This window comes from Canis lupus, chromosome 5 (assembly GCF_048164855.1).
Source record: "Canis lupus baileyi chromosome 5, mCanLup2.hap1, whole genome shotgun sequence".
Lineage (NCBI taxonomy): Eukaryota > Metazoa > Chordata > Mammalia > Carnivora > Canidae > Canis > Canis lupus.
Window position 1 is genome coordinate 24328657 of NC_132842.1, and position 25104 is coordinate 24353760.

At 46.3% G+C, this 25104-nt stretch overlaps 1 protein-coding gene across 3 annotated transcripts in view; it reads right to left on the bottom strand.

Moving 5' to 3' along the window:
* The window catches only part of CAMK1D (calcium/calmodulin dependent protein kinase ID), a 432276-nt gene that overhangs the window by 29878 nt on the left and 377294 nt on the right, over positions 1-25104 (bottom strand). For all 3 annotated transcript variants that reach the window (XM_072825818.1, XM_072825817.1, XM_072825819.1), the window contains one exon: positions 12512-12587. In XM_072825818.1, the coding sequence (XP_072681919.1) occupies positions 12512-12587 (76 nt within the window). The remainder of the gene's footprint in view (positions 1-12511; positions 12588-25104) is intronic.

A 25104-nucleotide genomic window follows, 5' to 3' on the forward strand; every position in this document is an offset into this window, starting at 1 on the left:
CAGCTTACACGCCTTGTCCCATTTATGAGACATGTGTACTTGTGACCTAAGCATGTCTGTCTTCCATTTCTAGGTGAGGGAATACATGAGAAGAACAGAACTTTAACTTTTCTCATCCAATTCCAGAGCCAAGTTGTATTAACCTTTCATGTGGGCTCTGTTGCCAGATAGGTCATGGCAAAGATGAGGAAATGCATACATGCTGTCTTCCTAGACCTGCCTCTGAAGTCAGGGTGCTGTGCATTTTTTATGTGATATATGAAGCAGGGCCAGAAACAAGGCTGTAAGACCTGCCAAAGAAATGAAGACCAGCTGAGTCTTTGCACTCAGAAAATCAACCCAGCCTGCCTTCTGGAAAAGACAGAGCAGAGGAGGATGGCTCCCTAGGGATGACTACTAGGGCCTATCTGTGGGAGACAGGGATTGAGTCTATACTGAACCAAATTCCAATATGATCACATCCAGCAGCCTTGCTGAGCTCCCATGGGGAGCCTCAAGGGGATGTAAAGGATAGAAATCCTTCTGTCAAGATCTTGTGGAACTCTGCAGGATGGGCAGGAGTTCAGGCATGCCTCACCGACCCAGAGTAGTTGGGAAATCAAATAACATATATAGGTGAATTTTCTAAGCACCTGAAATGGGCTTAAGTGCCAAAACTTATTTGCAATATTCTAGAGTTGTGTTTTTTTTTTTTTTTTGAGAGGGGGAGCATGTGTGAGCAGAGGTGGGGGGCAGATGGAGAAAGAAAGAATCTTAAGCAGGCTCTATGCCCAGTGCGGAGCCCAGTGCAGAGCTCAGTCTTATGACCCTGAGATCATGACCTGAGTGGAAATCAAGAGTCGGATGCTCAGCCGACTGAGCCACCCAGTTGCTCCAATTATTTTCAATATTTTATCCAGAAAGCATTTGGGTGTGACAGTCCACAATGACAATGGAATAATCACTAGGAAAAGGCAACCCAGAATTTGCCATGTAGTCTAATTGGATAAAAGAGCTCTGAAGGAGAACGGAGATGTGGCTTTTCAAGGGAACGTTTGCTGTTGTCCTTTGAGGGCCAACTCTGTCACTCTGTGCTCAGAGGTTTCATGGTGTGGTTTCCTCAGCCTGAGATTTAGAGAAATAAAGACACAGATTCGAATCTCGGCTCCGACAAGTACAGGTTGAGTGACCTTGGGGAAATGACATATCCTCTTTAAGGCTTAGCTTCTTCTGGAAATGAGGATAATAGTGCCCACCGTAGAGACAGACATGACATGTATAACACATAACTATATAACAATAGGTGTTATTTATGAGACACATGCATAGGTGGATAGAGGGACAAAGAAACCTACAGGTAACAGGTAGAAAATAGGAAAATGCTGTCATACACTGTGTAATCCCTTTCAGGTCCCTCAGTTGAAGCACACAAGTGGGACGCTGCTCATGCACCAGCAAGAACAATAGAAAGGGGACAGAGGAACAGATGAATCCCGAGGGACTCAGTCCAACGGCCTCAACATGAAAACGAAGCAATATGTTTTTACACTTTGTGCAAAGTCTACAAATCATCCACTCAGGCCTTCTAAGCTTGCTACGAAAAGGAGGAAGAGCCGTGACTGAATTATGGACCTAACTTTGTGCACTGTGTCGTGAAAATAAGGACAGGGCGTACCAGAGACCAGCTCGTCACTCTGCTGTTTGTCTACCACTATTTCCAAGCATTTAGCTCGGGAGCCCCTCACTTCCAGGAAGAGCTCAAGGATCCCCGTGGACATTTGCTCAAAGGTGTATTTGTGAAGAGAGAATATTTTTGGGCAATTCGACTGGGGGTGCCATAGAAATGACCAAAACAACCAACCTCTATGTATATTATTACAAACTAAGGAAGCCACAGAAAGCCAACGCAGGCCCAAAGAGTCTCTGAAAAACATCAGCAAAGCCAGTCAAATCTGGGTGTCTCTCCGTTGGAGACGGGCGTCTGTCTGATATGCTATAACTCCGGGAAGCCCCTATTTGCCTTTTTGTTTTGGCACCCGGTGGGTATTTACGAATGTCTGGGGCCTGGGCTAAAGAATCCAAGTGTTATTCATCTTACTCTGGATAATATGACAGACTTTAATAAAATAAAGCAAAGCTTTTTAAGCTGATAAACCTCTTGTACTTAGCTGCAATGCCCACTTAGTGAACAAAACAGGTTTCGGCATATTATTCGGATTTATAAAACAGAATGACCAACAAGACCCGAATCATCACAAAGATGTAATCCAATTATTTCAACAACCATATGTTTGATTATGCACGTTCCAGAACTTTTTCCTCGCAAACTTGGAAGAGATCAGGCTGGAGAAACTAGGAATGGTTTACATATTAAAACCATGTGCAGGCTGACTTCAGCAAAGCGGGATGGATGAAAATTCAGGGGATACATGCCCCATGCCCCCCCCCCCCCCCCCCGGAGATTTAGATCATGCCTTGAAAGCTGAGAATGAGTAAGCAGATCAGGGAAAGATGTAGGGGAGAAAGGAAACACATTTCTTGGAACATTTATACACAACTGGACCTGAAGATTGGGAGTGGGGAAGGGTGGGGGGGGAGACCCAGCACTTCCCCAAGCGAGAGAAGGGAGTAGCATACTCCATTTGAAGTAAAACCATCTTAAAGGAGTGGGCTGGACAATGCTGTTGCATTGTGATCCACGGTCCCACTTCCAAGCATATTACTTTTTGCTTGTTGTGTGAGCCAGATGGACAGCGCCTTGAGGGGTCTGGGGACCCCAGGGGCAGAGGCTCTGGGCCTCCTCCTGCAGGTCAGACACAGCCAGAGGAAGCCCAGACTGTGCTCCTTTGCACTTGGAGGGCATGGACAGTGGAAGGGAGGGCAGGTGGGGAAGAGGATGAGCAGGGACAGCTTCTAACAGCCAGGACTGTTGTGTTAGGAAAAACCCAGTGCAACTTCCAGCAGCTAAAATTAGTTCTCACGAGTAATGGATTTCATCCCGAAGCACTGCGGGGTGTAGACATCCATTCTGGAGGTGATTAACACCAGCGCTAACTGATGATTCTGAAGCCCGGGCGGACTTCCAATTCGACTTTTGCATCTAGAGGTTACTTTTTTTTTTTTCCCTTGGTTCAGGGCTCTTGCTTCCTACCCGCCTCCCCTCCCCCCCCCACCCTTACCTTTCCTCTCTCTCTTGCCCTCTCTCTCTCACCTGCCGATTGGTAAGTGATTATGATTCTGTGTGGACTGCATTTGGGAAATGTCCCTGGGTGGCCACACCGTGGAGTTTGGCCTTTGGCCCCTGGTTTGGTCACTTGGCCCCTGGCCTCTGCTTACTGTCTTACAGAGCATCCTCAGAGCAGGGCAGGGGACCAGAAGGCCCGAAGGCAGTCCTCGGCATGATCTGGCCAAGTGCACACCGTGCTGCTCAGCTTCTAGTCCATTCTTCCGTGGGTCTTCCCATCATCTCCACGAGCAGTTACTGGCTTGCTCTTGGAAATCGGAGCCACTTCCCTTCCTGTCTCCATCATCTGTGCCTCCTGGTCACAAACCCAGCATGGAGTAAGTGGTCCAAAATCATGCCTTGCTACTGCACCTCCGATGTGCTTTCTGCTTCTTCCCACATCTGTGGGCCACCTCCCTCCTGCCTCCGGGCTGCTGTGCTCCATATCAGATGGTTAATATGGTAAAACATCCTTAAGGCCTCTTTCCAGACTTCCGTTTGCTCACTATGGTGATTGGTGAGTTAAAAATCCTGCTCGTTCAAAGACTATATTTTTCCCATCACCAAGTTTTAGACATCAGAAGGTCAAAGCTGGATCAAATCTTTCAAGTTCTATTTGAAAAATTATGTTTCAGATTGAATGGTACATCTTGTCTCAAACACAGTAAGTGCATCATCTCTTCAGATAATTGGTCTTGAAGGATAAACCATCCATTTCCCCGCATGATGGCCAATATTTGAAGATAGTCTGTCCAGAGCCAGATCACCACCACCTCTGTCGTGGAGACTTCCTCAAGGCCAGGCCAGTGTTCACGGCTCTGCCCTGGGAGCTCTTGGCTCTCAGCTCGGTGACAGCCAGCAAGACTGGGTTTTAACTGATCTGTTTACTGTCTGTCGCCTCCAGCAGACAGCAAGCATCTCCAAGGCCGGGTTGGTAATGAATCCATCTCTAAAACCCCACTGCCTGACATGTATTAGGCTCAATAAATGAGAGTTAAGTGAGAGAATGTCAATCCCCTGCCTTCCATTCTCCAGGCTAAATATCCTGAAGCATTTAGCTGCTGCTGAAGTGAAGGTTTCCAGGAGCCGATGCTGACATGAACACGAGAAAGCAGTGAAATGTTTTTCCATCCAGCCTGAAACCACACCATTGAGTGTAAAGGTGATACAGGTGAGACATCCCCTTCCTGATTCTCCCTCCAGGGGTCCTCTCTACCCCAGGGCCTTTGCAAGAGACAACCAATAAAGTCTCTCTCCAGGAGCAGCAGAGAGAAGGCCACAGGCTCACAAACAAAGCAGGCATGTGGTCAAGCAGTACCTGCTTCTGAGATTAAAGGTAATCAAAAGGCATTGAGCCACACACAGGATCCACTCAGTGTAGACGGAGGAGGGGAGATGAGGCACCTTTCTGGAAAGCGCCACACTGAAATGCAATCGGTGGAATAAAATCGGTGAGCCTGAGAATTACCACCACCAGAGCCTGCTTGAAATACAAGTGATGATGCCTGAAAGGATGAAAGAGAGAGGGAGCAGGAGGCAGGAGAGGGAGGCGTGAGCATGGGCCAGCATGTGGCTACTCTGACCAGCCACCAGGAACGGCCCTGCCACAGCGGGCGGGACACAGAGAGTCTGGAGACGACTACAGGTTTTGTGAAAACCCGTCTGGCCATCGAGGTCTAGGGCTCTGATTCCTTGTTCGTAAAGGAAACTTCATACTTCTGCTTTTAATTTGCTTTCTCATGGAGCATTTCCTATTGGGGAGAGAACATGCTAGTTTGAGGACAGGCATATCCAATTACCCCGTGGGGCACAGATCCCATCATTTAGTAAACTGACACTCCAGGTTTTTTGTTTTAAATCTCTCTTGAGTCTGGCTAGCGTGAATCAATTCACTGGGATCATCTGAGCAAGACGAATAAACAGATTAATCTAGTTTCTGAGCTTCTAAAGCCAAAGTCCAGACCATGGGCCGAAGGCAGCCTAAACAAGGCAATGTGTCCCGTCCCACAAAGCTTATGAATATAACAAGATGATGGCTGTCTGCTGGCAACGCCAGTTAATTATTCCTATTAGTGTTAACGCTCCTCATGCTGATGGAAGTAACCACCATCATGATGCCCCATGCTTGGTTCTTTCCCTGGGGCTAATTATACTACATTCTCTCCTACTGGAGCTGGGGTTCATGCTCTCTCCCTGGGACATGTGTAGCCAGAAAGAGGCAGCTGTCAATGGTTTAAAATCATGATGACTCTCTTGGCGAGGAGCATTCTTTGTCTCAGAAAATGGACCTACCATGCGGATTAGGCATTCAGAGCCACTCTTACGAAGCCAATTACGCTGTGTATGTTGGCCAATTGATATTTATGTCACCTCGTTTTAAAGACTGAACGATGCCAGAGGACAGTCGAAAAGCAAGTGGTTACCATCAATATGCGGCCTGGAGTTTCTGTTAGGCAGAGAGGTCAGAGGTCGTGGCATGGGTAGGGGCCCTCCCCACCCACGGCAGACCCTCCCTCACCATCCAGCCCACCCTAAGGCTCTAATGCCTAAATTCCTTAAGACCTCAGCCCATTTCTTATAAGGGCAAACATCCGCTGTGCTTCTCCATGGCATGCTGTATCCCCGAGCGTAATCTAGGCAAGCCATCATGAACTCATGTCCTTGAACTTTCGAGAAGAAAGGCAACGTATGTGTGATCACAAAATTCCATCTGGTCAGTGACATGGTGATTCTATGTCCTCGGAACTTGTGCTACCTTGGCTGAGCCACACCTCCAGCCTGGACACCAACATGCTCGTCAGGGTGCCCAGCACACTGTGTCCTCCATCCTTCTCAGTAGCTTACGTGATGCAGGCAAAGATGTTCTTCCGTAAGTCCTGATCCCCAAAGACAGATTCCGGACAAGATAAGGACCCATTGGATGTATTTTTAACACTGAGTATCCCTGATAGAAAAAACGTATTTCTCTTTCTGAATGATGGGTAACATAGAAATGCATGTGTGCAGAGGTCAAGAGAAGCAATTGCTCAAGTATTCGTGCTGACAAAATGCAGAATGTTTGCCTGGTGTGCAGAGAGGAAGATGTCTGGTACCTGGCCTGTCACAACCGCTTTTGCTGTGATCGGATATCTCAGTGTGACAGGGTTATCAGATGAAAATAATGCTGCACCCCAAAAAGCCGCAGAGGCTAACCCCTTTTCCATCACAGGTGACACGAAGACTGTAGTTGCATGCGGCCCCCCACGGCAGAGCTGGCTTCCCCTGCGTGCTGTCTGTGGGTCACACGTTGTGCAGCAGCCTGGCTCGTCGGTCTCCAGCTGAAGGGTGGGGTGTCTGGGCACAGTGCGTCAGTGGGAAGGAGTGGAAGTCTGAGAGGGAGATCTGTAAGCTCTAACTTCTAATCCTCATCTCAACACCGAGCCAGCCTCCTGCTAGGCCGAGGCCACAGGCCTCTCACAGAACATTGTCATCAGCCCTACAATGTGCCTCAGGCGACCTCGTTCCTGTGCCCGCATTCCTCTCCTCTCCTTATCCAGCCTTCTAGACATACCTGGAATGGTGCCTCCCCCTTCCTGAATACCCTGTCCTCAGTGGTGGCTTCATCCCAGGAATTCCTACGGCTGTTCACAAGCCTCCCTGCATGTCACGTCATCTAATTATGAATTTTCCTGTCCCGCCATATACATTGTTAATTTTCTCACGAGAGGCAACATGTCTTCGCATCTTGATATCTTTAGCACCTAATGCAGTGCCTGGAATAGAGAAGGTGCTCAAGAAGTGTTAGCTGTTGGGCCGCCTGGGTGGCTCAGCAGTTGAGCGTCTGCCTTCGGCTCAGGTCGTGATCCTGGGGTATCGAACCTCTCATCGGGCTCCCTGCAGGCAGCCTGCCTCTCCCTCTGCCTATGTCTCTGCCTCTCTCTGTTGTTTCTCATGAATAAATAAATATTTTTTTTAAAAAAAAGAAATGCTAGTTGTTGACACTGATAATGATAAATTCAAAGCTAGAGGTTCTCAAAACATAGAGCCACACTGTGTAGAAAAATTATATCTAGACTTTGGCCTATCACTCAAAAGGATCTGAACATCTTGGGAGGTATAAGTGAGATGTTCAACGTCCATTCATTCTCTGCCTGAGACTCTCAGAGCTCTGGAAGGCATCAAGGAAACCAGGACCCTGGCTGCCATTTTGGAGTCTGACATAGTCATTAAATCAACCTGAGACCAATTCCTGGAGCAAAAGTGGGGGTGACCAGGTAACCACCAAGTTGAAGCATATCAAGTTTAAACTTAAAATAGAACTATAGTACTGCTTTATTTAACTTAATTTAATATTTTAACCCAGTCAAGTATTGTATCATATACTATAATTATGATGATTTGGATGTAGAATGTTCAAACTATATACCCAATGATGTATATGGTATTATCTCTCCCCCAGACTTCTGACCTCCACGTGATTCCATAACCATTCCATGGATATCTCAAAGGGGCCTCAAGTTTAACATGCCCAGAAGGAAATTCTTGATCTCGCTGATCCCCCTAAACTTGCTCCTCCATCACCCCCTATTCTTTTTTCTTAGCCATTTACATGATTGCGTAAGCCAAAGACTTGGGATTATACTCGAAACTTCCCTCTCCTTTATCTCCCGCATCCAAAGTACACCTACCACTTGACCCCCCTCACTGCTTCCCCGGTAGACACAACTTTCACTGCTCACCTGAACGAGCCTCCCAACAGTCTCCACCCCCCACTGCTGCCCTGTCCAACCCCTGTTCATTCCAGAGTAGCTGGAATATTCCTCGAGTGAAAATCAGGTCAGTTCACACCTCTGACCCAAATTCTTCTTTGCCTTCCTATCACTTGTGTTAAACCAAACCTTTCTAAGTCTCTTGTTCCCCAGGCCCTTGCGTACCTCTTGGAATCTAACTTTCTGATATCCTGTCTTGCTATCATGCCTACGGATCGTGGCAGACACACTCTTTACCTACTGCAAATCCATTTCCTACTTTCTTCTTCACCTGCACACCTGTGATTTGCCCCTCCTACACATGGTCACCTGCTTCACTTGGCCAGCTGTGAAATCCCATTTTCTTTTCTAGGGACTACTTTAGAAATGAGCACGGGAGGCATTTCTGGCCAATGAGACATGAGGAAAAGTTGGCTGAGGGACTTCTGGGGAAGATAGTCTAGCTCTAACTGCCACATGGGGATAAATATCACCTCTTCTTCCACCAATTGGTGCAGCATCTGTCCATGAGGCCAGAAGCTGTGGCAACCATCTTGTTTGGTTGGGGAGGGCACAAGGAAAAACCAACGCATTGAGGATGGTGGAGAGCAAGGATGGATATAATCTGGGATTGAGGTTCTGACTTAGGTGATCTTAGTGCTTTCCTACCTATGCACTTGTTATTACCTGAGGTATGACTTCTTAAAAATGCCTACGTTAGTTGGGCCAGGTTTTTCTGTTACTTGAAGCTGAAAGCATCCTTTGTTCATTCTGCCTGGAATATTTCCTCCTCACTCCTTGTCTCCCTATTCATCATTTACGTTTCATTTTAGGCCCTCTGCTCAAGGAAGACTTTCCCAGCCACCCACTGGAAATAGGTAATCTCTGTTCTACTTTGCCATGGTACCTTGTGCTCTTCTTTTAAAAGCAATTTGCACATTTTAAAATTCCACGTTCATTTATGAGATTTCTTTGAATGCCTGTCTCCTCCACGAGACTGTGAGCCTGTTTACAAACAGGGGCTGCATATGTCTTGGTGAGTGCTCATTCTCAGTATCTTGCATAGTGGCAGGTGCATGGGACAGATTCAGTAAACATTTGTGGAAAGAGATAAACAAATACAAGCTGGATAGAACATGGAGTGAAGTATCTTCTCTACGCTCAATGACATGGCCACATCCCCATGGGAGGGGTATACGGTATAGCACAAAGAGCTGGACTGGAAGTCAGAGCTGGGCTTGAGTTCAAATGTTGATTCTGCTACCAAGTGATATTATTTAGTCTCCCTGAAGTTATCCTCTCAGTGGGTTTAAAACAACTACCCCTATCTTGTAGGATTTGAGAGAGGGTGAAGGGAGATAAAACTTGTGACCGTATTTATATTCTTGCAGTGTTATACAGATGTTTGACGTCAGCATTATTATAAAGTAGGTGCTATGTCCATCCTGAAATGTTCATATCTTAAAGGGATTCCATTGTAATAATTTTATTAAGGATAGCACAACCAAACTATGTACTATGGACCGAATAGTGTCCCCCTCAAATTCATATATTGAAGCCCTAACCCCCAATGTGATGGTGTTTGGAAATGGGAACTTTGAGAGGTAATTAGGTATAGATGAGGTCATGGGGATAGGGCCCCCATAATGGGGGCCTTCTTTATAAGAAGAGGCACCAGAGAGCTTGCATGCTCTCCTTCTGCCTCTTAAGGACATACCAAGAAAGTGGTGGTCTGCAAGGTGGAAAGAAGGTCCTCCCTAGGAACTGAATCAGCAGGACCTCCCAGATCTTGGACCCCCCAGCCTTCTGAACTGTGAGAAACAAACCTGCTGATTAAGTCACCCAGTCTATGATGTTTTTTGTTCTAGCAGCCAGAGGTGTCTAAGACACCACTGCTTATCCCAGTAAAGCCATCTGCACCTCCTCATAGCTGTGGTATGTCAAATGCCAAGACTTTAGGGAGACAATTATATACACAGCTGTATATATGAAGGGAATCTATAGACACTATAATGTAGACCAGAGTAGTGGTTTAAGATTCAGCCAGATGTGAAGGAACAAAAAAGTAGAAGCCCAGATGGGGGGGGGGCATTTTTTGCCTGGCCCCAGATTTCCCTAGATGACACCAGCTTTGGTCCTCGGCAGGAAGGACAGTGGCCCATCATTCATTTCTTTAAATCTTCCTTGTCAAGTCTGGCAAGGTCGGACCTCTGATAAGAGTTTCAGTTGGGGTTTTAAGGAGCCAGAGTAAATGACACACAGTCCATGTCTGCTTTCTGCTTACCCAGGAAGCTAATGAGGTATGCAGAAGTGTGTGTGTGTGTGTGTGTGTGTGTGTGTGTGTGTGAATTTATTTATTAGGGGAGAGGATCCATTGCTTTTACTAGATTCTCAAGGGGTCTATAACCCTCCCCACCCCCACAAAAAAGAATGAAACTACCATAGAAGACAGTCAATGTGCTTTGAAAGTGAAAGCAGTATGTAAGTGCAATATGCTAGTTTTATAGCTCAGATGAATCTGGCCTTTATCCATTTCCATAAGTGGGGGCCGTAGGGGCCAAGGATATTATAATGGAAAAATCCTGTGATAATGGCAGGAATCTACAGGAGCTGTCAACTAAATCCACACTAAACTACAAAAGCTGCCCAGTTGAATGTAGGCTGTAGAAAGACCGCTTGCTTTCCAGATAATGAGACAAAGCCAACACAGGGGGGATGTTTCCAGTAGTCCCTGAGGATGCCACATGCTGTCAGACCTTTCTCTGATCACAATCCTCCACAGTCTTTCATTGTGTGTAGTGGGCTCTATCTGCTAGAAAGCCTTCCCTTCCCTGGGGAGAAATTCATTTCCTATCAATTACAGACACCAGTTGGCCCAAACCCACCCTAGGAATGTGCTCTGTAGTAAGCATTTGAAAGTATCATTGCAAAAAGAAATTATAATTAAAAAATAACTTTACAGTGGACTTAAGCAAAATGAAAAATAACAACAAAACCCAATATTGATCACCCTGAAAGAAATGCAAAAACCTTATGTCCATGATGGCCTTTCCTGGGTTGGGGAGATGAGGCACCTGAAAGGAAATGAGAATCTAAAGGCTACCTTCCCATTTTCATCACATTTTTTTTTTCTCATTTTGATTTCTTTTGGAGATGTCCTAATACTTTCATAATACTGGTTTGTATCCCCAGGAAATCCAAGGTAGCACAAGAAAAGGTGTTAAACATCATTAACCATAAGAGAAATGCACTGCAGCATTATTTATAACAGTCAACATATGGAAGCAACCCAAGTGTCCATTGATACACACACACACACACACACACACACACACACACACACACACACACACAGGAATATTACTCAGCCATAAAAAGGATGAGATCTTGTCATTCACAACATGGATGGACCTAGAGGGTATTAAGCTAAGTGAAATAAGTCAGAGCGAGAAAGAAAAGTATCATATCATTTCATCATATGTGGAATCTTAAAAATGAAGCAAATGACTACCAAAACAAATAAAAAGCAGAATCAGACCTATAAATACAGAGAACTGATGGTTGCCAGAGAGAAGGGGTTGGGGGATGGGCAAAATAGGTGAAGGGGACTGGGTAAGTCATGAGGAACATGGCCAATGGTATTGAGATAGCCTTGTCAGGTGACCAATGGCAGCTACACTCGTGGTGAGCACAGCATAACCCATAGAGTTGTCAGATCACTGTGCTGTACACCTGAAACTAATGTTAGCACTGTGTGTCAACTATATTCAAAGAAACACATTACCAATACATTTTTAAAAAGAGAAACACAAATCCAAAACGAAAGCACTTCATGCCAATCAGGATGGCTATTATAGAACATTGGAAATAAGTGTTGGGAAGGATGCAGAGAAACTGGAACGCTTACGCATTGCTGTTGGGAATGCAAAAGTGAGGGCGCTGCTTTGCAAAACAGTATGGAGAGTCCTCAAAAAAGCTGAACAGAATTACCATACGAGCCAGCAACCCTACTTCTGGTGTGCATTCAAAGGCAGACATTTGTACACCTATGCTCATAATGGCATTACGCACAATAGCCACGGGGCAGAAATACCCAGTGTCCACTGATGGATGGGTGGAAAAATACAGTGTATTATATGCATATCATGGACACTTATTCAGCCTTAAAAAGAAGGAAATTCTGTACCTACTGCAACGTGGATGAATCTTGAGGACATTATGATAAGTGAAAGAGCCAGTCACAAAAGGACAAATACTGTAGGATTCCACTGACGTGAGGAACGTAGAGTCGTTGAGTTCACAGAGACAGAATGTAGGACAGTGAGTGCCAGGGTCTTCAGGGAGGGGGGGATAGGAACTTTAGTGTGTAATGGGGACAGAGTTTCTGTTTGGGAAGATGAGGAATTTCTGGAGATGGATGGTGGTGACGATTGCACAATACGGTGCCTGTACTTGATGTCACCAAACTGTACATTTAAAAATAGTTAAAATGGTAAATTTTGTGTCATGTATATTTTGCCACAATAAAACAGAAAAAAAAGGAAGAAAGAAAAAAGGAGCCAAGGTGGCAAGCAAGACTTACAAGATGTAGGCAATCACCCCGATGGACCAGCAGTCAACAGCTTTGCTGTATGGTTTCTGGGCCAGGACCTCAGGAGCTGTGAAAAGATAAAGGAGAGACACAAGCCTGACAATTTAAATGCCTACAACATAAAACATCTTTAAAATTTTTTTCTTTTCTTTATTGTCTGCCCCTCAGCCTGAACTTTCTGTGACTAAAAACTGAGTAGAGATATAGGACTTATTTTATGTGTTGGCTTATCTAACTAGAAAAAAATCTGTGTGTATGTGTGTGTGTGTGTAATGAGATTAACAAAAAAAATCAATCTATCAATCGGAATAGGTGGCTATTTTATATTAGTGCTATGCTAGGTATTGCAGCTCAGATGAGGCTGAGTCAGAGAAAAGGATATTCCACTTGGAGCCTGGTGGGGTGACCTCACCTAAAATTAATTCAGGGAAGCATTTTTGGCCCCAGGGTAGGGCCCACCTGGGTGCTGTGGCGGTGTGAGCGTGAAGCCTCCTCCTAATGCCTTTATGGAGCTCATGATCCAGTGGAGGTGAGACCTGAGACCTGGTCCCTGGGAAGCCTGCCTTAGGCCTGCTCTCAGCTCACTCTTAAGGTGTTGGGCAAATGACCTGTCAATACTATCGTTTCATTTTCTCATCCGTGAAACAGCAAAAATGCTCCTTGATCCTGATTCCTTGGTTCTAACCCAAGAATGCTCCATCCCGGGAAGGGGGGTGTGTGTCTCAGCTTATTTTGTCTTCTCGTGCTTTTTAATCCTGGCCTTGTGGCTCCAGCCCTGGGCTGGATATCCACCCAAGTATCTGGCAACCAACAGTGGCTGCCATACATTTTGTGCAAAGAGTAGGTAAATACAAGAGAAAACAGTGCATCTTTACAAGCAAAATCCCCCTTTTACCCAAATACACTTGACTAGCATGTCTTTAGCATGGACATTCCAGAAAACTTGAGAGTACACAAAGTAAAACTACCAGGCATGGGCTGTCTGCTGGATTGTGTGTTCTATGGGTTTGGGATGCCTTAACTCACTTACTCACCTGGCTTTGGGGGGGAAGAGCTTAATTAGCATTATTATGAGGACTCCCTAGTCACAGGTGAGGACACAGAGGGATTGACAGATCCAGTAACTTGCATCAAGTGATCCAGCTAGCAAGTGGTCTCTATACCAACTTCCTCTCTGAAGTTTAACCTAAAAGAAGTGCCTGCCGTGGCCTGGGTCTTGTGCCAGGCATTCATAGATGTTTTCTACTGTAACCCTTTTGGCAACCTGCACACTTATCACACTCTGCACCTGATCTAAGGAAAATGAGCCTCAGAGAAGTTCTTTTTCTGACACCACACAGTAGACATGGACCAGTTGGGATTTGAACCGGGTCAGTCTCTTCCTTGTTCCAGTTCCAACCATCGGAATATATTTACTGTGAAGGTGAGTGCTTCTTTAGCTTATAAGAAAAGTCCTTTTGCAGAAAAACCGACGGGGAAATCCTCTCTTATATTCATTAAGGTAAAAGTTCCTAAGCAGGATGAGGGACACACACAAACGTTTGCTGAATGTTTCTGGTTGTGATGGTAAGAAATACAATCCACAGATAACCCCCAAGTCTACTTTTCGATTTTAGCCCCCATTCCTCCACACTTCAAATCAAGCTTTATTTTTTGCTTTTTTATCAAGAGCAAAATAAATTCGCTTGCGTGTCCTTTCTTGACTGTGTTCACCCTCAATGCAATGGCACGAGGAGAAACAGGACTATAAAGTTAGGAAACTCACGTATCGAAGAAGTGGCCCTTGGATAATTGGGAGCTGGCTGCATCAATACGTCCTTTTCCCTGTAACTGCTAAGAGCATATTTCTCAGACACTTCTATTATGGCAACTGACAAAAGGGAGCCGTTTCCCACAGTAAATGTCTTGCTGATTTAGGAGGTAAGCTCTCTCCGAGCTGATGTTCTTCTGGCCTGAGTGGCTGCAAGGGCACAGATGGTGGAGGTGATTGCATCTGCAAGGAGCTTATTTCTGAGTCTCCAGAGCCATCCATGTAGCTTGATGGAAAGTTCAGGAGGCAGGATAAGGCTCACCGGTGACTTCTGACCCAGTGTTGCTTTCCAGCAGGACAGACGGCAGAAATCCTGAGCACAGAGGCAGGACGGCGGGCAGGTGCCCTGGCTTCGATGTCATGATATCTGCTGGGCTCTCTGGAGAGATGGCAAGCCAGCCAGGCCCAGCCGCTGCATGGCACCAGATGTCAAACAGTGGTGCGGGGGCAGCTAGAGTGCAGCACAGGATTTGGGGCACAAGCTCACGTCACACACCAGGTGGGACATGGTGACAGATGTGGGGAAGGAGCCCTGAGAAGGAAAATATTGGCGTCCCCAATGGCTGTTTCCATAGTTTATAAGCAAAGATTGAGCTGATCTCCTGAGCCGTGATTAGTAGAGGGTTAGCCTGCAAGCAGATCTCACCCCTAGGAGGAGCTGAAACTGTGTTCTCTGGAACATTCCATCCTCATGCTCTCCGGCACTGTGGGCGTGCGGAGGGAGGGCTCCTTAACAGAACATCCTTGTCCTCCTTCTCCTCTTCCCCCTTCCCTGCCTTTTAGAAGGAGGGATGTTCTGGCCACCATCCATCATTCAGAAAACAAAAGAATAAAGAATACGGTGTCCCTCTGGAAGTCTGTATACCCCCGGGGACACGCACACTTGGCAACTCACCTTCAGGCTGGCAGGGCCACCCCCATTTGGGAGAGCCGTGCAGGGGCCTACGTGCACTTGAGCAGCGAGTGGCTGATTTTTATGCAGTGTGGAACTGGGATGTTACTTGAGACGTTTAGATTCTTGAAGCCACAGATACCACATATAATTTTTAAAATATGAGATTTTGCATAAATAGCGAAGTTTATCACAGCAAGTATATGTTTTTAAAAAAGGTATTTGGTTCTTTCTTAGATGCTTCTGGTCTCACAACTGACAAAAGGGAGACACTGATGGAAAGGTGCCAGGATCAGAAGCATGGGTTTTAGAGGGGAAAGTTCTAAATGATTAACAGGCAAACATCAAGGTAGCAATCCGGGGGTGGAAGTCTATGTACCTGTGCCAAACATTTCTTGTTAGTTTTCTGGTGTTGTGTCTTATCTAGGTTCTATCAACAACAGCACAGTAAACATTTTTTAACCAGTTGTTGGCAGATGAACCACTTGCCCGCTGGTGAGGTTCTTCACAGCACTTGAAACAAATGGAGAGCGTGAAGTCCTTGGATGTGTAACATAACAATAAAAAAGGGAAAGCAGACTGATCTGGAGAGTCTCACCAAACTAAAATATTTAAAAAACTATACAATGGCAACATACACTAATGGCCTTAATTCCAATTTCACTTTTGATTTGATTCTTGAAACCAAATGTTCTCAGGGCTCCTGGATGGCTCAGTCGGTTGAGTGACCAACTCTTGGTTTTGGCTCAGGTCATGATCTTGGGATCATGAGACTGAACTCTGTGTTGGGCTCAGTGCTCACTGTAGAGTCTGCTTGAGATTTTCTTCCTCTCCTGCTGGCCCTCCCCCTGGCTCACACTCTCTAAATAAATAAATAGATAAAATATTTAATTAAAAAAATCCAAATGTTCTCTGGGACGTTGTTTGAACAAGCCTCCCTATATCCCTTTAGCTACTTTTCATCTCATAGTGATTCTTGGAAAGCGTCAATTCTCAGGCAATAATCAAAACCTTCCTGACAATGTGATATGGCAACCAAATCATGCTGAATCCCTGGGATCTGGGATGTCTTTTTCTCTTGCTCTCCTCTGGGTCCTGCAGTTGGCACCTCTTGTTTGGCCAACCTGTTGAATTCTTCCTGGCTTTTGGCCCCCCTCCTACCCTTTCCTTGATCCTTTCAGCCTGTAGACTGTGCTCTGTGAGAATCCGCCTCTGGCTCTGATCACTTTGAGAACCAGCCACGCTCCCTCGGATTATATCAATCTTATACCATGTAATTCTTGGCAAGAATTCAGCTGTAATCCTAAAAAGTCACAGCATCCAGTTTACAAACTCTCAGACAGTGAATAAGCTTCCAGGCAGAGGAGGCCCAGGGCACAGTCAGCCAGGAGCCTTGCAAAGTGGGAAGGGTTCTCTGAGCCATGCCCACCACACATCCACCGCTCCCCCAACGCTGTCAGATGCTGAAGAACTTCTTCATCAAGGAGAAACAATTTTCCCTTCTGACTGTATCCAGCTCAATGCATGTGTAGTGGGAGGGTGACAATGACTCTCGCCACCCCCACACCTCCTAATAGAGGGAGGCTTTGAACTGAAATAATTGGAACTACTGGCACTCGGAAAAGAGAGCTGTCATTAAAAGGCACCGCAGCTTGTTGGTGATGCTATCAGCCCCCGGGCAGAGCAGGAAAGGGCTTAGTCTCCAGGTCAGCCTAGACAGAAGGAAAGGACTCGAGGCAAGAGGACACATATGTTCCTCCGGTGCATCTCCAGGCACAGTCCCTGGGGACCATCAGTGGCAAGAGACCCATCTAGTGATGCTGAAAGGGACATACGCAAGATAGGCAGTGGTTGAGTGGAAGCAGCTCTACCTAGGTGACATGTGTCGGGTTCCTGGGTCCACTCAGAAAAAAAAAAAATCCTGTAACACATCAGCCTCCTGGACCACCACGCCTCTGCATCTTTTCCCTGCTGCGTGAATCACACTGTCAAATACCAGGCTTCGTGCCACCGGACACCAGCGACATATCTCAGGTCTATATTTTTAGGGCTTAGCACATTCCATTTGGTTAACAAGTGGCTATTCCTAACATGAATTTTAGGGATAAAACAGGCTGAATTAGCTCCAATTCTCTGCGTGTGGCTGACTGTCATTCATACCATTCTCCTTTTAAAACCTTGTTTGCAAAGGGATTTCAGGATTACTACTTTTAGGTCTAATGGGCAGAAAAGATATTCTGTTAAGTGATCTCTCAGAACTTCCTCCCTGGTCCAAGGTTGGGGTTAACAACTCAGTTTTCTTAGCCACCCCTGATGGGAACAGCATCCCTCTGGCCAGTTTAGTTTATTCCAGCAAATGGGAGTTAATATGTAAAGGATGCAGCTTCAGCAGAGCATCCCCGAGCTACTGGAGATATCTGCGGACAGACAGATGTGGTCCTCCTTCTGAGGCTTTTCTCATGCTCTTCAGTGAAACAGTGGTTCAAGATTTAAAATAACTGAATTTACTGCTGTGAGACTCACCGACCCACCGTGATAAATTCCACTTGGTGGGACACATCCTACAACCTGAGCTGTTTTATATTGGTTGAGAGCTAGGGTTCCTGGTAAACTCCAGAGGTTTCAAAAAAAAGGAAAAAAAAAATTTCAGAAACCTTTTGTCTTGTTTATAAAAACAATTAAATTGCCCATTTTCCTTACTGAAAATGAAGAAAAAGGCATAACCAAGTCTAACTGGACACGGGAAGAGCCGCTGTCTACTGGAGAGACAGGAGGAGATTGAGAAGATCTCACCGGGTCCACCAAGTTCACGTTCAAGGCCGTTTGTCCTCCTCTGTGGAAGTCTGAGTACCACTGCACTCAGCACCTCAGTTGACCACCTCCAGTGCGTGAAGGACAGGGTCACATTAGGAAGAGGGTGGCCTGGGATGGGAAGGAGCAGCCCTCAGTGCCAGAAACGGAAGCCCACAGCCCCGAACCACGGGGGCCTAGGCTGTGTTTCTTGCATTCTTCAATTGTTTACCAGCTTGGGTTCTGTTCCAGGCACTGGGCGTACGGTGTGAAGGAAGCTGACCCGGCCCCATCCACCTGAGTGCTGAGTGTGGACACGAGCCACAGAAGTCATGCCAGCCACAGCTGCCCTCCTAGGGGAGACGGTCAGACCAAGCTAGACAAGATCGTGGCAAGATTTTTAAAACTCTGAATAAAACTCTGAAAACACTGCACTTGCTCTAAATAAAACTCAAAAATATCTAGGAAGGGATATATTACCTCCAACAGTCAAACAGCGGGGAAGAAAGGCTGTCGCTAGTCTGTTGTGAGAATATGCCCTTGAGTTGTGTTCTAAGAATAAAGTAATTGGTTTAGAGATGAGGAGTAGGAGAGGTACGGGGGCTTGTTTTCTCATTACACAGGGGGTAAGGATGTGAAATGGTTGCTTGGATGTAGGTGGTTTTAACTTCAAACAACTTTAGTTGTCTGTATTTACGAAGTTTTAAATAGGCCCACTGACTCTTCAGTAAAAGAAATCTGGGATCTGCCACTTACTCCACCTGTGGACTCAGGTGAGTCATTTGATCTTTTTGAGCCTCTAGTTTGTTCATCTGTAAAATGGGCACCTTCACAGAGCCCGACCTTCAGGACTGTAATGAAGCTTAGTGAAAATAATAAACATAATAAAGTTACAGATAGAGCCAATAGTGTATCATGTAAGGACAAAAGGTTGAGAGAACCACAGAAAGAGAGAATGGAGGTTCTATTATTTTGTAGAATTTAGAATTTAGAATAAAGGATGGACAGATCCTTGATTTCATTCGGTACCCTGCCTTCATTCTAGCTTTACCTAATGGAACTGATTCATAAATGGGAGATTTCCTTCCTTTGCATTAGAACCTTCAGAAATCAGAACAGAACGGGGACTACAAGCAATGGAAAGGCACAGCTGAAGATTTGAATCTTTGAGTTCGAGGGCAAACCTCAAACCCCCTATACCAACCTCCCGCCTCGCTGGTCCCTCTGTCCATTGAGTTACTGATCTTTTGTTCACTTATTCGCCAACACACTTCTACAGGCCCCTCTCGGTCCAGGCACGGTTCTAGACACTGCAACCCAAGAACTGGGTTGTCATCATTGCTGACAGCGCCATGGGCATGAGAACTGTCTGTCATAATATTAATGATGCCCACCATGGCCGAGGGGCACTGGCTCACTGTGACCCCTTCATGGCTTTGTATTTATGGAGAGAAGAGCGAGACTGTACTCCTCCTACGTTCTCTCTCCCTGGCCCTCGGCCCTCCCTCACCCCATCCCACCCTCTCCTACCTCCAGGCCAGGGGTATCAAGATTGCCTTTGCCATCACCCTGAGCTCTCTTCAGTCGTGTAATTAGCAGCAAGGGAGCAATGCCCAGCTCCAGCCCAATTCTTCTTTTCACTGGCCTCAATTATAATTCTTTCTTAAAGGGAGATTAGAAAAATTTGCTTCAGAAGTAAATATTAATGTATCGTAATTTTTTTTCTAATTCTTGGGAGTTTGCAAAAGTCCTGCCATTTCCCTTACCTGCAGAACAGAGATGACCAGACCCCAAGATTAACAGCACTCTACATTTCCTCGAATGAGCTTCTGTTTTTGAAAATGGCTTAAAAAAAATTTTTTTTTTAAAGATTTTAAGCAGGGAGCCTACTTCTCCCTCTGCCTATGTCTCTGCCTCTCTGTGTCTCTCTCATGAATAAATAAATCTTTTAAAAAATTGATGAGATTTTAAAAAATCTTTAAAAAAAAAAATGATGAGATTGGGATACCTGGGTGGCTCAGCGGTCAGGCGCCTGCCCTTGGCCCAGGGCATGATCCCGGGATCTGGGATCGAGTCCCGCATCAGGCTCCCTGCGAGGAGCCTGCTTCTCCCTCTACCTATGTCTCTGCTTCTCCCTCTCTCTTTCTCTCTGTGTGTCTCTCATGAATAAATAAATCTTTTAAAAAATTGATGAGACTGTGCACACAGAGAGTGGCACTCTCACCTCCACCCCCTGAGATCTGGCAGGGAATCAGAGAACAGAATTACAGGCTGGGCCCAGGACCAGCGAATCTCAGAGAATTCATTAAATTTCTGTGCCTCAGTTTCCTGTCTCAAAGGGCACCTGCTACTCTGTCCTGAAGTTATGCCTTTGTGGTAAAGAATCTGAGCTCAAGTGAAGAGTTGCCCGTGACACCTCATGGGAAGGAATACGGCTAGGGATTTTTGTCCAGGGCTAGCCACTTGGATCCTAGTCTTCCTGTTTTTGAGGATTTCCACAGGTGGTGAGAAGGAGCAGCTTCCTTGCTGGTGGATGAGTAAACGAGGCCTTCAGTGAAACTGGAATCTGGCCCCAAAGAGTTAAGTGATGGCGCAGGTTGGAGAAGTGACAAGAGGGATTTCTTTTAAACACTGGGAGAGAGGGGATCCCTGGGTGGCTCGGCGGTTTGGCGTCTGCCTTTGGCCTGGGGCACGGTCCTGGGGTCCCGGGATCGAGTCCTGCGTCAGGCTCCCTGCATAGAGCCTGCTTCTCCCTCTGCTTGTGTCTCTGCTTCTCTCTCTCTATCATGAATAAATAAATAAAATCTTAAAAAAAAAACACTGGGAGAGAAATAGGACATATCAACCCAGTAGCTACCTGTTCAGGGATGATAGATAAAATTCTACAGATCAAGGAAAATAAATTTCAGGCATCCCTTTCAGGGGGGAGATTTGGTTTCAGGAAGAACCGATGACAAGGAGTAGGACTGACTGGAGGAGCCAGAAGTCTGTCGGTGGACATTCCAGCAGCAGCAGGGGGATTACATGGGCAAAAGCCCAGATAACGAGGGGCTTTACCATGAGCGTCCTCACAAGCGGTGCTGCTTCCCCGAGGGTTAGAGGGCCGCCACGGGGATTGCTGGCAAAGGATACAGCTGCAACACAGATTCATGCTTTGCCTGCCCTCTGCCTTGAGCCCAATGTCATGGGAGCTCCGAGGAGTAGCGTGTTCTTGGGACAGCCCTGTCCTGCCCATATGGGTTCCCTTGTACTTTCTCACGCTGCCCTTAGAATTGCCAGTTACTAAAAACACATCACAAAACAGCAGCTCGCCCTGGCTTTCCTGGAGCCCCTTGAACTCCACCGCAGGCAGGCGAGGTCCCCACAGAAAGCGCCGTGCTGCTGTCTAACCCGGGCTGATGGGGGCTGCTTACCAGGCCTGCGCCACCCAAGCCACAGTGTGGCGGTGCCTGGAGGGGCGAAGCCGGGGAACGGGAAGGCAGTGGAAAAATCGGGGGGCAGCTGGTGGTTTAAAATATGGGGGATTATGAATCTGAAGCGCTACCTACTGTGCTAATGAGGCACCTACAACCCAGCAATTGCACTGGTGGGGATTTACTCCAAAGATACAGATGCAGTGAAAGACCGAGACACCTGCACCCCAATGCTTATAGCAGCAATGTCCACAATAGCCAAACTGTGGAAGGAGCCTCGGTGTCCATGGACAGATGAATGGATAAAGAAGATGTGGTCTGTCTATACAATGGAATATTCCTCAGCCATTAGAAATGACGAATACCCACCATTTGCTTCGACATGGATGGAACTGGAGGGTATGATGCTGAGTGAAATAAGTCAATCGGAGAAGGGCAATCATTATATGGTATCATTCGTTTGGGGAATATAAAAAATAGTGAAAGGGAATAAAGGGGAAAGGAGAGAAAATGAGTGGGAAAGATCAGTGAGGGTGACAGCACATGGGAGACTCCTAACTCTGGGAAACAAACAAGGGGTGGTGGAAGGGGAGATGGGCAGGGGGACGGGGTGACTGGGTGACAGGCACTGAGGAGGGCACTTGATGGGATGAGCACTGGGATGCTCTATGTTGGCAAATTGAACTCCAATTTAAAATAAATAAATAAATAAATAAATAAATAAATAAATAAATAAATAAATAAAAAAAATAAAATAAAATAAAATAAAATAAAATAAAATAAAATAAAATGTGGGAGAGACCTGGAATTCAGTGGGAAGGAAGAAGCGAAACATTCAGAGCCATTCTGGCCATTCTGGTGTTTGGGGTTTTAATCATTAAAAGAGAGAGAGGGGAAAAAAAAAATAAGTTCCAAAGTGCCACAAGGCTTCCTTCTCTTCCTCACCACCCCAGCCCACCTCCACCCAGTGGAACCAGTTTAGAAACTTTGATACTCCATCCTAATATCCTCTCTGCCTCCTAAGGTTCCGGCAGGGAATCAGAGGACAGAATAACAGGCTGGGCCCGGGGCCAGCATATCTCAGAGAATTCGTTACCTTTCTGTGCCTCAGTTTCCTGTCTCGAAGGGCGCCTGCTAGTCTGTCCTTCTGCCATTCAGCAATCGCAGAAGGGTGAAGAGTGTGAAGAGTGAGTTAGGGTGCCTGGGCACGTGGGGGGGGTGCTCCTCCAAGGGTTTACTCTCTGCCCATGTGCTGACAGGGAGCTCCTGCCCCCTCAAGGCTAGCGTCCCCACTGAGGGGGGCCCTGTTCTCTCTGACAAACGGGGTCTGGCTGCAGCACTCCGTGTGGCAAAACACTCACTGCTGGTTGTCACCAGCTAGCTGCAGGGAGAGGAAGAAAGAGAAAATTCTTCTCTGGGTCCTCCGCTTACTCATCTGCACCCTGCATGGCCATTTACGAGTTCTAGAAACCCTGTTTTAACACCAACAGCCTAAGAGCATGAGAATGATGTGATATTTTTAGCTAAACACTAAAATGTGAAATTTCAAGTAGCAAATAGAGGCTCCTGGGTGGCTCAGTTGGTGAAGCATCTGCCTTCGGCTCAGGTCATGATCCCAGGGTCCTGGGATCGAGCCCCATGTCAGGCTCCCTGCTCAACGGGGGGGGCGGGGGGGGCTGCTTCTCCCCTTCTTCCTCCCCCTGCTTATGCTCATTCTCTCTGTGTCAAATAAATACATAAAATAAAACAAATAAGGGAGCAAACTAAAAAATCAAGCTCTGTGGGAGAAACAGCCACACAGAAGAGTAGGGATGAAGGGCTAAGAGCAAGGGCCCACGGGGGAAAAGATGAGAGGAATCACCATGACAGGTTGCTGACCAGGACAAAAATGGTTGATAGCAACTTATTCTAGTCTTTTCTTATTCGTTCTGAGTGAAGGTGGGAAAAGTGGCAGTCAAGATCCTCCACACATGGATATTTGTATACTTAGAGGACCGTGAGTCACATGTCTCTAGAAATACAAGATGGCAGACCCAGAAAAAATCATGGAGCTCGGTTAGTCCAGCAGTTATTTTATATCCAAGAAACTGACAACCCAAGAGTTTAATGAAGGGCTCTGGCCTCCCACATCTCTAACCAATGGCAGAGACATGCAGGCGACTCGCATGCAAGTCTCAGTGCTGTGACTGCCACCAACTAGAGGCTGGGTGGCTTGGAGAACAAGTTGGGTCCTTGTCCCAATACCATGCTGGCTGCAACCACCACTTTCCAAGATCTCATCGGAGCCACAGGGCCCAGATCAAGCTCTAAAGAGGCTGTGGTCTCATGAATTCAGGGCATTCCTCTATCAAAAAAAAAAAAAAATATGCCAAGAATATCGACCAGCCTTTCTTCATTCCATTTACAAGAGAACATGATGAAACTTGTTTCAACTATTTTAGGGAAGTTAAGCCAGAGCTAGACCAAAGATTTGTGCAAGCAGTACTACAAGTAAGTTAGGGAAGGGAACCAGGACTCCTTTCCCACCGAGTTAGGAATATGACAATCAGCCACCACGTACAGAACCATGGTGTGCTTCTGCTCCTAAATGCAGTGGTGGACTGGAGGTAAGTGCGCCTTCCTATTTTTGAGCAACATCCCACCATGAAACAGTGTGGTTGCTGGTGTGCACTCCAGAGGAAGCACTGCACAGCGGTGGATCATCGCTCGGTAGGGCTCGATGAGAAAAGAGTCTTGTTTAGCTCGGAAACAACACAAAGCAATGAAAGTCTCTACCACTCTTCTTGCCCTTTCTAAGGTGAAGTCTGGGACTCTCGAGTCACCCTGCTAGCAAGAGAACACCTGCGCGCCTTCCTCTGACGAGGCACCCCTGTCACTCAATCTACAGATGGTGGTTTGAAGTTCTTTGAAACTGTTTACTTTTCTTTCTGGAATCAGGAGAACCAGACCCACAGAACTGGGGAAATCGCATTAGTGCACAAAGAGCAACATCAAGAAATAAAACAACACGCTGTCCTCTACCAGTCGGAGGAGATTTGTCATCTTTAGTTTGACTAAAATGGGTGCTTTCCATGACTTACTGTTGTCTTTTTTAAGATTTTATTTATTTATTCATGAGAGACACAGAGAGAGGCAGAGACATAGGCAGGGGGAGAAGCAGCTCCCTGCGGGGAGCCTGATGAGGGACTCGATCCCAGGACCCCAGGATCACACCCTGAGCCGAAGGCAGATGCTCAACCACTGAGCCACCCAGGCATCCTCGTGATTTATTGTTTCCATTCAGTGATTCAAAAGAGAGCCCACTTAGATATCTTAATTTACATAGCAGAGCAAGTGACACAAGTAACTTTACTAACTTTCTAAGTTTGGACTTTTGCCTTATTGGTGACACCAAGGGGAACGTTTCACCTGGCTCAATCAAGTGGATTCCAAGTCCAGGTCAATACCATACTGACAGCCACCACGTTACCCTGAGGAGCTAATGACCACCGGATAGCCCCATCATTTCTTCTAAATTATCTCCAGGAACTTGTATATGCAAGTCCCCTCTCCAAGCCAAATGAGTCTGTTCATTTCTTCCACACCTGACTCTGGAACTTTGTTCTCCTGCTTGCCCACATCTGTCACTCTCTTCGTCTTGGCCCAGAATTCTACTCTTCCTTCCAATCACTCCTCCTCC